The sequence below is a fragment of the Rhinoraja longicauda genome, chromosome 1 (assembly GCF_053455715.1).
Source record: "Rhinoraja longicauda isolate Sanriku21f chromosome 1, sRhiLon1.1, whole genome shotgun sequence".
Lineage (NCBI taxonomy): Eukaryota > Metazoa > Chordata > Chondrichthyes > Rajiformes > Arhynchobatidae > Rhinoraja > Rhinoraja longicauda.
This window is the reverse complement of record NC_135953.1, coordinates 88,428,029-88,441,578: the sequence shown is the minus strand read 5'-3', so window position 1 is coordinate 88,441,578 and position 13,550 is coordinate 88,428,029. Positions and strand designations below refer to the sequence as shown.

Sequence of the window (13,550 nt, the reverse complement as noted above, 5' to 3'; positions counted from 1 at the left end):
ATATATTAACAGCTTTAATACATGCTGGGTCAAAACTACCAACAAAATAACCCGAGGACTTCTGAGTGCATCTAGGGGCACACTACCTTGAAGTTTTTTTCAGTGGCAAGACCTGAGACAGCAACCTCTATGGATTAGAAAATAAATGGCAGAGGTACACCCAAAGATGTGAAAAGGGCACATTTATTTGCTAAAACAAAAAAAATGTTTAACCCCGATTCTGAAGGCAGAAATGATATTGTTGCAATGCGCCTGCTCTGCTCATTTGGTGATGACACAGGAACAGTACTACTTGACTAGAATCAGGATCTTATTTGTATTCATGCCTCAAAAGGTGTTATATCTATTTAGTGTTGACAGAACAATCACTCACAGTACTTGTAATGCAAATGTGGACTGCCTCTAAAGTATAAAAATGGGAACTTTATTTCTTAAATAAATATATTTCACTTAATTTTATTTTACTTGACCAGAAATTATTGCAATTTGTATAATGCTCTTGTATGTATTGTTCATTGTTCATTTCGAAACAGAAGTTTGGACTACCAAGTTGTTAAATAAAAAATGGATACATAAATTTCAATTAAAAAAACTAAATAAATTGACAAAGACATGTTGCTAAGCTGGACTTGTCGGATACTCCAATGACAGAGTACTAGGCTGCAAGAACATCCACCGGGTGGTGCCGTCAGCGATGGCAGCCTCGCCAACAGTCTGTCTATCTTTTCGTCTTTTTTGTTATTTTGAGTGTGTTTTTAAAAGTTTCTGTTAATGTTCTCTGGTTTGTTTTTTGTGAGGGGCGTGGGAGGGGGTTGGGGGGGAAACTTTTGTTCAATCTCTTACCTTGCCAGAGATGCGATTGTTTTCCGGATCGTATCTCCGGTCGCTCTGCTGGAGCTGGCGGTCTTGTTCGAGACTGACTTTGAGTCCCACCGCGGGGCCGTGGACTTACCATCGGAGCCTGCGATCCCTTGCCTGGGATCAACGCTCCAACTGCGGCCTGCAGGCTTCAACATCGAGGAGCTCGCAGTCTCGGGTAGAGACTGATGTCGGGAAGCTCCAAGGTCGCAAGAGGTTCGACAAGCCCCGGCATAGGGAGCTGAGATCCCCCCAATGCAGGAGCTTAATCGCCCCGATGCAGAGGGCCCGACAGCCGGCTACAGGAGCCAAGATCACCCCGACAACGGAAGGCTCGAGGTCCCCGACCACGGGAGAACAAAGAAGGGAAGAAATTGAACTTTTTTTTGTCTTCCATCAGTGAGGAATGTGGAAAAGTCATTGTGGTAGATGTGTATGTTAAAATGTATTTTGTGTGTCTTGTTACTTTTAATTGGTATGACTGCATGGTAAATCAAATTTCTCGTATGTTGACGGCTAATAAAGTATGATTAAGATTATGATGAATCAAGTCTAAAGATCTGATTCCTAACCTGAACCAAAAGTCAAACTTAGAATTCTGACATTGGAATATATCACTGTCAAATGAACATCAAATACTTGCTACAAAGTGTGCATACCATCATGTCTCACAATATAAAGTACCCGTGGACTTCTGCAGGCTGATTATCTATGTCTCATAACTTGGAAGACTGTAACATTGGTAAAAACACAACGACACTCCAAAACATTTGACGGATTCACTAAATGATCCAGCTGACAAAAGACCATCTAAACCTCTTTAGAGCAAATGCTGGAGAGCAATGAGAACTTTGGTTTTGTTTTTAATTGAACATTTTGTGGTGTATCAATAGAATGGAAACATTCCAAGGCTATTCCTAATGGGCGAGTACCTTTTTCTGGACAAAGCTGGAGTACCCCAAGGTGAGGGAAGGGAAATCTCATGTGTCAAGCAAGGCGGAATCTGTTCAGCAAAACTACAGACAAAAAAAGCAAATGCCATTGGACAAGGATTGTTAGAAATAAGCACAATGATTGTTAGTGCACTTACTATTAACATCGTTGATTAGTTCACGAATATAACATGCAAAGCAGCAGAAAAACAGCAGTTTATAGGCCAGGTGGGCAAAAAGAGGAGAAAGTTGTAAATGGTAAGGAACAAAATAAGTATCAAAATGTTGATGAGATTTATGAAAGAACTCTAAAGTTCATAAATATTTGCAGATACATTCCTGTACTAAAAGTGCATCAATCTAATTTTATTTTATTATCAATGGTTTTAAATAAAATTATTCCTGATAGCTTGATATGTAGACGAGACTTTTATTAAAAAACAAAACCATATATTTCAAAGCTCCCTCCATGGATGCTGCCTGATCTGCTGACCTGGCAGTTTGTTTTTTATTCAAGATTTCAGCATCTATAATCTCTCGTGCCTCTCTTTAAAACTAGTTTTCACTAGCTTTTCAAATGTGAACATTTGATTCATTTGTAGTAGCATATAAGGATACAAGCTGTACCAGGCCATACTAAGAGTAATTTGGAAGCTTAAATTTGCAAATCTTCCAAAACAGTATAATTATAAAATCATCATTAATAACGTACTACATTGTCACTTCACATTTGATTAAAAAAATATCAAAACAGCTCAGGTGATGGAAAGCCGAAATTTAAATGGAAGATGTTTTTTTTTGTTTTATAATAAAGAAGATATTGGCATTAAATATTAAACAAGGGAGCAGCTTCCTTCATATTTAATCATATGGAGCAATTCGCAATGGAAAAATAATTCTAATGTCCAGGATATCAAGATCATGCAAATGTTGACACTTGGTCAACAAACACCTGCAGCGAGCTCTTACAACTATGTTCATTGGCCAACCAAAAAAACTTCCATTATATTCAAGTCCAATGAATGGAACCTTCTCCGTTTGACCCACATTCCTTGCAGCATTTGGTTCCACTGTACTATGCTAGACAATTTATTTTATCCTGGACATAGGTTCTGGCGAGCATCTCCAATTGCCATCTAGAAGGTTGTAGTGATAACTGAATAGCATCCTGGACCAATTTAAAGGGCAACTAAGTATGAGTCTGGAGTAACAAATATGTCAGACTAGGTAAGAATGGCATTTTCTGAATATCAGTGATTTAAACCTGCTGAGTTTTTAAATGACAGCCATCATTACTCATAATAATCCAAAAGTAATTAATCAATGAATGAACTAAATTCACAAACATCCATGCAGAACTTTTAATTTAAGTCTCAATATTACTAACCAAGTCTTTCAATTCCCCATCCAGCAAAATTACAATGATATTACAAAATCCTAAAATCTATAGATGTGTCATTATCTTGTATCTTGAAATAATTTATCCAAAATAGATTTGAAACTGAGCGGCTTGTAACTTCTTGGTCAGCTCTACACCTCTTTACAAAAACAGAATTTTCAGAAAAATACTTCAAAAGCAATATGGCTTAAACCCAATAAGAAATGTGTATATGTATGTATGTGCACATTGCCATGGGTGTGTACGTCTAGACATGTCTGTGCTAAATATAATAATCAACTGAATTAAGAAAAGTAAAAAACAAAAATAGAATGATTACTTTCCATAAACATCTTTGTTACATCCAGATTATTGTTGAGAGGAGAAGAAAACTAAGACTAAATAAATCATTGGGCCTCTGTAATATGCACTTACTGCAAGGCGCCACAAATTTGGTAAGCAAGTGTCCTTGACAACCCTATTAAAATAAAAACTGTTTTGGGAAAGCTTTACGAATGAAATAGATAAATCCACAAACTTCATTAAAAAAAAAGCATTTTCCCCCTCAAAAAACTTTGAATAAAACTCTGCAACACAGTTTATAATTGCCTTAAGCAAAACAACGCATCTCGTAGGAAATACTTAGACGCTAAAAAAAATAAATCAACTCTTCATTATTATTCAGTTGATACAAAAATGTTTTCGGGAAGACAAATGAATTGAGAAGTGAAATGGCAGAGTTTTTAAAAATTACTTTCGCTTGTTCTAGTAAAGAACAAGTTGAGGAAAAATATGCCAGTGACTTTATTAACTTTAGTATGATTACAAGTTGAAGTTTAGTTAGAGACACATATTATTTACACTTAACTCTATTGTGGCTCAAAATGCTGGAGTAAATGCAGCATCTCTGGAGAGAAGGAATGGGTGATGTTTCAGGTCGAGACCCCTCTTCAGATTGAGTCAGGGGAAGGGGAGATACAGAGATAAGGAAGTGTAAGGTGTGAGAACGAGACACCAAAGGGGGTGGAGATCAAGGGAAATGTTGAATAGATCATTATTAGCTAGGAGAAGGTAACAACAAAGCAAATAGAGATAAAATGTAATCAGGGACAGTCAGACTGGTCAAGCTGGACAATCAGGGACAAGCCTGTGCTTTGTCTCACCGATTTCTAAAAGAGACCAAGCGCAGGCTCGGCGATCGTTTCGCTGAACACCTCCGCTCATTCTGCCAAAACCTACCTGATCTCTCGGTTGCTAAACACTAACTCCCCCTCCCATTCCCACACTGACCTCTCTGTCCTGGGCCTCCTCCACTGTCAGTGAGGCCCAGCGTAAATTGGAGGAACAGCACCTCATATTTCGCTTGGGCAGTGTACACCCCAGCGGTATATTAACTTCTCTAACTTCAAGTCACCTTTCCTTTTCCTCTCTCTCTATCCCTCCCCTTCCCAGTTCTCCGACCAGTCTGACTGTCCCTGATTACATTTTATCTGTTTGCTTTGATATTGCCTTCTCCTAGCTAACAATGATTTATTCTACATTTTCCTTGTTCTCCATCTCCTTTGATGTCTCGTCCTCACACCTTACACTTCCTTATCTCTGTATCTCCCCCTCCCCTGACTCTTAGTCTGAAGGGTCTCGCCCCGTAACATCACCCATTCCTTCTCTCCAGAGATGTTGCCTGAGTTACTCCAGCATTTTGTGTCTATCTTTGGTTGAAACCAGCATCTGCAGTTCCCTCCTACATTCCTATCCATTGTGGCACACAGGTAAATCATAATTGTGCGCTTACATCTAATTTAATTTTCACCGTGTTCTTATTAAATACCAGCATTGAAAGAATTTTAAAATAACCTAGTGTGAAAACTTGATAAAATGTAACTTTTCTGAAACTTTTGCTACAATTCTGTTATTCTTATAAAAATTAGTTTCTAATTAAAAATAGTCAAACTGACGAAATCCCTACCTGTCAAAAGAATCCGTGGTCATTTTGTAGAGGCAACAGAAAAGTTTACTACAATGTTTCAGCGTGGGACCAACTGAATCCAACAATGCATCATCTTCATGTATGTTTTGAAATGGTTGGATATTTGAAGGGTAGGAGGCTATTGAACATATTTGTCGCATATTTGAGAAGCAACCAAGCAAACGCACAGCATCTGCAAGTTTTTCATACTGAATTTCAGTTTTAAAGAAATGGGAATTAGCAGGTTCATAACGCATTGCTGCTGTCAGTGTACAAATGACAGTGTACACTAGTTCGAAGACTTGGTTTGAGTTCACCTTTTCCCATACTCCTTTGGGTTGATTAATCAAAGATCGTTCCATTGCAACTAACAGTGACGTGACATAAACAAATCCCCCAACTTTTCGGAACACTGTTCGTGTGCGGTGACTTTCTCTCAGCACAGTAAGGAGAGCCTGTGGAGATAATATGCATTTCAAGACAATGTAAATTCATGGAAATATAGAGTAGATCTATAAGGTAACGCCATTAATCTGGTTAGGATTCATAAAACAGATTTACCAAGACTTCTACAAGTTTAGAAAAATCCGTGGGATCGCATTGTTACCTACAACTATTTAAAAGTTGATATTTGCCCTGTGACAGCTTCAAGTCTCAATGGTAACTAGGGTTATTGATCAAATGTACCTGCTGTTATTTCGATTTTACACAAGATATAGAATTGAAAAGGACATTATGAAGAGTAGGTATTTTGCAGAGTTTTAAAAAATGGCAGCAATGTAAAAGTGAAATTAAAATATGAAATAATACTTACCATTAGAATATCAGTTTTGAGCTGTAGCTCTGCAGGTGGGGCTGTGTGCATCAGTCCTAATAAAGTACCCATATCATCATCACCACTAGGGGACAAAATTAACTGTTGGATAATCATCAGTGCAGGTTCTCGGCACTGGGGATACTTCACTATATTATGAACACATCGTGCTCCTCCAAACTCTCGGAAAACACCTTCAAAAACACATGGAACAAAGATCGATATTAAACCTTTTCATACCATTCCTACTATTATTCCCATTTCCACAAACATTTTTCTTCAAGTATCATTTTCAGCTACCAGCAACAATTAACAAAATGACATATTCATACATCTATAAATGGTTTGTTAGATCTCATGCTAAATAATTCTCTATGTGAAGTTCAAAATCTGAGAATTCAAAAATGTAAAGTGATCACTACCACCGCAGCCTCTTCATTTCAAAGTAGCTCTATCTTAATTTAAAACAACTGGAAAACTTTTATTTTGTTGCAAGATATTCATGGTGGGCTGATCCAGAAGATTAAGATGCATGGGTCCCATGGTGACTTTGTAGTTGGATTCAAAACTGAATGACCAATAGAGGACAGAGGTGGAAGAGTGGTGTTCTGGCTGGAGTCTATGACCAGCGGTATTTCTCAGGTATCTGTGCTTGGATTTTTGTTGTTTGTGTTATATACAAATTACTTGATTAGCCTTTAGTTTTTAGTCTACAGGCAAGTTTACTAATATATGCACAAGTACGGTAAAGTACAGGTGCAATGAACAATCTTTTCAGTTTGCAAATAACATAAAGATTGGTGGAGTTGTGGACAGTGAAGAGGAACTGTCTAAGGATATTGCGGGATATAGATCATTTACAGATATTGGCAGAGAAATGACAAATGGAGTTTTAATCTGGGCAAGAGTGAGATATTGCACTTTGAGAAGTCAAATGTAAAATAACTCCTAACAGCATGGATGTACAGAGGGATCTTGGAGTCCAAGTCCATAGCTCCCTCAAAATAGCAATGCAAGTAGATAAAGTGGTAAACGAGATTTATGGTATGCCTACCTTTATCGGTTAGGACATTGAGCATAAAAGTCAGGAAGTCACGTTGCAGCTTTATAATACTTTGGTTAGGAGACAGAGTGTTGTGTGCAGTTCTAGTCACCCCATTCCAGGAAGGATGTGGAGAGGGTGCTGAAGAGATTTATCAGGATGCTGCATGGACCAGGGAGTATTAGCTACAAGGAGACATTGGACAAACTTGGATTGTTTTCTTTGGAGCTTTGGAGACTGAGGGGAGACCTGATAAAGGTTTATAAAATTATGAGAGGTACAGATAGAGTCAGAATCTTTTTCCCCCTGGGTTGGAATGTTAAATGCTAGAGGACATAGTTGTAAAGTCAGAGGGAGAAAATTGAAAGGATATGTGCAGAGCAACCTTTTATAAACAGAGAGTGGAAGGTGTACACTCTAATTCTGACAAATCACTTTGCACTTGCACGGATAGCTAAAGTTTTGCACAACCCACGATAAGGTCTGCACAACAACACACATATGAGTCTAAACATCCATCCATCAGTGTATTTAGTGATTGTGTATGAATGTAACACACCAGGGCTTCAGTGGGTGATTCAAAGTTCCCTTGCAAATCATTTATATCTCAACTTGGGTATATTCACTGCCCAGATTAAAAGTTTAGATTTTACTTTCCCCTATCAGTTTGGGAATAACTTCATCAGAGGGACTGTGCAATTCAAGGACATTAACTGTACTTGCTGGCCTCATTAATGATGCCCATATCGAAAAATGAACATAAAGGGGAGTTAGGACCATATTCTTGGGTACAGATATATAATTCTATTGCAAAAATCTATTAAATTAAGTATTTTCTTCAAAAAACTGTTTTAGAACATTAATTAAAAGAACTAATTACCTGCATTTGTGTTTGATCCTTGCAACAACACTGTCAGGTCCTCCATTACTAATAGGGCAAGCTGATTCCGATCCTCCAATGAGCAATTTGCTTTAGAATCTGTTTTAGTAAACAAAATTCAGAGTTAAAACCAGCAAGTTCACTTCATTATTAGAGGCTCCGATAAATTCTATGGCATCACCAAATCGATACTACCAAGATACATCAATATTGAGAACAATTGGAAATATTAAATTAAAATTTATCAAAATGAATATTGATTATAGCTAAACGGGAGATAGAATATGTAATATATTTCAAGGACAACATCAAATGGAATAAAATACAATCTAACACCGCAACACATAAAATAGTAAGGACGAGTGGTGGATCAAAGGACAAGGACTTTTATATGAACGACCAACAAGACAAAAAAATTAATTCAGAGGAAGTTTTTTTAATGATGTGAGAAAATGATACTTAATATCAAAACAACTAGCAAGGGCTTTTATTGATAAATAAAAAGGAATAGGGTAATGAGGGCATGTGTGGGACCCCTAGAGAGCAAGTCTAAGGAATTAACAATGAGTTACAAGGAAATGGCATATAAGCTAAATCAATACTTGCATATATCTGATGAATTAGTTTCAAATACTATGTAGAAATTGCAATGATTATTATCAGTGTCAACAAGGTATTAGAAAAAACCCCAATAATGGTTAAAAAAAAAAGGCAGACAAGCCGCCAAGTCCTGATAGTCTGCACACAATGGTTTTAAAGGAAGCAAAAGCAGGGTTAGTGGAGCCATTGGCTGAGGTTTTAACAAAACTCATCAAATTCTGGGATGGTACCAGTAAACATAGACATAGAAAATAGGTGTAGGAGTAGGCCATTTGGTCCATATGATCATGGCTGATCGTCCAAAATCAGTACCCCGTTCGGCTTTTTCCCATATCCCTTGATCCGCTTAGCCCTGAGAACTAAATCTAACTCTCTCGAAAACATCCAGTAAATTGGCCTCCACTGCCTTCTGTGGCAGAGAATTCCACAGATTTTCAACTCTCTGGGTGAAAACATTTTTCCTCATCTCAGTCCTAAATGGCCCACCCCACATCCTTAAACTGTAACCCCTGGTTCTGGACTCCCGCAACATCGGGAACAATTTTCCTGCATCTATCCTGTCTAATCCTCTAAGCATTTTATGTTTCTATAAGATCCCCTCCCATCCGTCTAAATTCCAGCGAATACAAGTCCAGTCGACCCATTCTTTCATCATATGTCATTGGTAAAATGTGACTTCATTGTTCCAGAAGGAAGGAAAACAAAAAGTGGATAACTATAGGCAGATTCGCTCAACGTTTGATGGCAAGATTGCTGGAGTCCATAATCTAGAAGGAAATAGCTTATCTTTTATATAATGTAAATAAACAGTCAACATGATCTTATGAAAAATAAGTTATATTTGAACATTTGTTGGATTCTTTGAGGATGTAACAAGCAGAGAAGTTCTCTTCTCTACAGAAGGGAACTTAAAGATATAGTCTATATTGATATCCAGAAGCTATTGATCACATAAAAGTCTGATGCACATGATAAGACTATGTTATTGGGCAAAGTGTGTTAGCATGGACTGAATATAAGAAAATAACTGCAGATGCTGGTACAAATCAAAGGTATTTATTCACAAAATGCTGGAGTAACTCAGCAGGTCAGGCAGCATCTCAGGAGAGAAGGAATGGGCGACGTTTCAGGTCTAGACCCTTCTTCAGACCCTTCTGAAGAAGGGTCTCGACCCGAAACGTTGCCCATTCCTTCTCTCCTGAGATGTTGCCTGACCTGCTGAGTTACTCCAGCATTTTGTGAATAAATAGCATGGACTGAAGATTGGTAATCAAATAGAAAACAGTGTGGGAATAAAGGGGTCTTTATCAGGCTGGAAGGATGTTAACTTGTGAAGTACCCCAGGAGCATATCTTGGCGTTCAATTACTTATGACGCATTATAACCTGGGTGTGGGGGCGAGAAGGAGTGTGGGCATCAATAATGTGTCCACGTTTGCCAATGACACGAAAAAACACATCATTCAGTAAATTAGGATTGAATAAGTGAAAGAAAACTTGGCAAATGGAGTATTTTGTGGCAAAGTGTGAGGCTATACATCTTTTTTTAGTTTAGAGATACAACACGGAAACAGGTCCTTCGGCCCACCAGGACCGCGCGGACCAGCAATCCCCGCATATGAACCCTATCACCCACTACGGACAATTTTTACATTTACCAAGCCAATGAACCCACCTACCTGAACGTCTTTGGAGTAAATCACAACTTGATGAGAGTAATTAAAATTCCAACCATTATCCAAAAGCAGAAAATATTGCAGATGGGTGGGAAACCAGTGTAGTCGGGTAGAAGTTGGAGGGACTGATGGGAAGGTAGAGGTTAGCATCAAAAACACTCAAAAGAAGGAGAGGCAGGGAGAGGTGAAAGAATATGGTGACGCTGATGGGGTGAAGTGTGTTTATTTCAATGTACGGAGTATTGTGGAGAAAGCAGATGAACTCAGAGCCTGGATCAGTCCTTGGGACTATGATGTTATGGCAATTGCAGAAATGTGATTGCGAGAGAGACACGACTGACTATTTCCAGGGTTCCAATGGTTTAGACATGTTTGAGAGGGAGGATAAAGAGGTGTAGTTGTGCTATTAATCAGGCAAACTGTCACAGCAGCACTCAGAGAGGACATACTGAGGGTTTGTCCAATGTGTGAAGAGCTCGGAAACAAGAAAAGTGTACACACTACAATGGGATTGCACTACAGGCTTTTCAAAGAGCAAGCGAGAGACAGGAGGAACAGATATATCGACAGATTACCAAAGGATGCCAAAGCAACAGGGTTGTCTTAGTGGGGGACTTTAACTTCTCCAATATTGGCTACGGTTTGCTCAGTGCGAAAGGCTTAGATGAGACAGAATTTGAGGTGAATTCAAGAGGGTTTCTGGAAACAGTATGTAGATAGTCCAACATCAGAAAGGATGGACCTTATATTGTGAATTGAGCCTGGCCAGGTGACCAGTGTTTCAGTAGAAGAGCATTTTGGAGATAGTGATCCATAAGTTTTAAGATCGTTTTGAATAGAAAGGTGGACCTTGCGGGAAAGTACTAAATTGGAGAAAGGCAAATTACAACTTTATTAGACAGGAGCTTGGCAGGGCACACAGGAAACAATTGTTTTTGGGCAAGTCTATATCTGACACGTGGGAGTCATTTAAAGACCAGTTGATCAAAGTTCTAAAATGCGTGTGCCAATGAGGATGAGGGATAAGGATAGCAAAGTAGTGACGTAATAAATTTGGTCAAAAGCCTTAATAAATTTGGTCAAAAAGAAAAGGAAGTGCATGCAAAGTTTAAGAGGATGGAATCGGACAGATCCTTTTGAGGAATATAAAAAGAGAAAAGAAGTCAAGCAGGCAATTGGAAGAGCTTAAAGGAGCCACTTTGGTGAGTCAGATCAAAGAAAATCACAAAGCTTTCTCTACCTATATTAAAAACACGGGGTAAACCAGGGAGAAAATAGGGCTGCTCAAGAATAAAGGAGGGAATTTGCGCTTGGAGTCTGGGGATGTGGGCGAGGTGCTAAATGAGTCCACATCTGTTTTCACAAAGGACATGGAGGACTGTGAGATCAGTGTGGAGAATACAAATATGCAAGGGCATTTTGAGATGAAGGAGGAGGTGGTGTTGGGGCTCTTGAAGAGCACTACGGTGAATAAATCCTCAGGATCTGATGGGATATATCCCAGGCTATTGAAAGAGGCAAGAGAGGAGATTGTAGGAGACTTGATGGAAGATTTGTGCTTCTTCTCTAGCCACAGGCGAGGTCTCAGAGGACTGGAGAGAAGTTAATTTTGTTCCTTTATTTAAGAGGGGAATTAGAGAGAATCTAGGGAATTATAGCGTAGTGAGTCTCTCATCAGTGGTAGGGAAGCTATTGGAGAGGATTCTTCGGGATAGGATTTATTCCCATTGGAACAGAGTGGGTTAATTAGGGACAGTCAGCATAGCTTTATACACAGCAGGTCAGGTCATACTAACTTGATCCAGTTTTTTGAGGAGGTGACAATGGTGATCGATGAGAGTAGGGTGTAGGATGTTGTCTACATGGATATTAGTAAGGCTTTTGATAAAGTCCCCAAGAGTAGGCTGATCCAGAAGATTAAGATGCACGGGAATAACAATGATTCAGACTTGGCTTACTGATAGAAACAAAGGGTTATGATGGAAGGACGATTATTCAGGCTGGAGGTCCGTGACCAGTGGAGTTCCACAGGGATCTGTGCTGGGACCTCTGCTGTTTGTGATATATAGAAATGACCTCGACAAAAACAAAGTTGAGTTGGTTAGTAAGTTTGCACATGCCACCATGATTGTTAGGGTTGTGCAAGGTATTGGATTTTGGGAGGTCAGATGTAAGGGCAAAATCTCCAATTATTGCCATAACCCAAAACAGCATTGCTGTGCAGAGGGATCGGCCATAACTCCCTGAAAGAGGCAACACAAGCAGGTAGAGTGGTAAAGAAGGCATAGAGTTTGATTGCTTTTATAGAGCACGGAATTGAGTATGAGTCAGGAAATCATGATGTAGCTTTAAATGACTTCAGTTAGCCAAATTTGGAGTTCCAAACATGCAATTTCGGTCGCCCCATTACAGGACAGCTATGGAAGCTTTGTAAAGGGTGCAGAGGTGGTTTATCAGAATGATGCCTGGATTAGGGGTTATTAGCTAGAGGGAGAGTTTGAACAGACTTGGATTGTTTTCTCTGGAACATCGGATCTTGAGGGGAAATACATATAAAATTATGTGAGGCACAGATAGGGGAAACAGTCAGAACCCCTTTTCCCTTGGATGGAAAAATCAAATATTTAAAAGTGTAGCTTAAAATGAGTGGGGCAAGGTTTAAAGGAGTTGTGCGGAGCAACATTTTTTCACAGAGGGTGGCGAGTGCCTGGAACATGCTGGGGTTAGTGGTTAAGAAAGATACAATTTAGTGGCATTTAAGGGACTTTTGGATGGGTATAGGAATGGAGGGATATTGATTAAACAAAGGTAGATAAGAGATCGTCTTGGCATTATGTTCGGCACAGACAATGCGGGCCGAAGACCCTGTTCTTGTGTATCGTTCTAAGTTCTATATAAGTGATCTAGGTCTTGAGCATGGTGTGTAGGAAAATAACTGCAGATGCTGGTTCAAATCGAAGGTATCACAAAATGCTGGAGTAATTCAGCCGGTCAGGCAGCATCTCAGGAGAGATGGAATAGGTGACGTTTCGGGTCGAGATCCTTCTTCAGACTGATGTCAGGGGAGGGGACGGGACAAAGATAGGATGTAGTGGGAGACAGGAAGACAGTGGGAGAACTGGGAAGGGGAGGAGAAATGGAGGGACAGAGCTTCTTGAGCATGGATCACAAAGGTTTTCACACAGGTACAGCCAGTAGTTAGGAAGCAAATGGCATATTGCCTTTATTACAAGAGGGTTGAAGTTTAGAAAGAGGAACATATTGCTACCAATTTATAAGATAGACGTGAGCCCACATCTCGTGTACTGTCCTCTTATTTAAGAAAGGATATTCTGGTATTGAAGGTAGTCCAAACTAAATTTACTAGGTTAATTCCTGAAATGAGAGAGATGCTCTATCAGAATA

The 13,550-nt window shown here is 39.2% G+C and overlaps 1 protein-coding gene across 3 annotated transcripts in view; it reads right to left on the bottom strand.

Moving 5' to 3' along the window:
- Positions 1-13,550, bottom strand: part of wdfy3 (WD repeat and FYVE domain containing 3) — a 271,504-nt gene that overhangs the window by 165,615 nt on the left and 92,339 nt on the right. For 2 of the 3 annotated variants that reach the window (XM_078402045.1, XM_078402054.1), the window contains exons 10-13: positions 7,871-7,969; positions 5,949-6,142; positions 5,135-5,589; positions 1,791-1,874 (exon numbers count right to left, since the gene is read on the bottom strand). In XM_078402045.1, coding sequence (XP_078258171.1) covers positions 1,791-1,874; positions 5,135-5,589; positions 5,949-6,142; positions 7,871-7,969 — 832 coding nt within the window. The remainder of the gene's footprint in view (positions 1-1,790; positions 1,875-5,134; positions 5,590-5,948; positions 6,143-7,870; positions 7,970-13,550) is intronic. The other variant, XM_078402063.1, reaches the window with a different exon arrangement.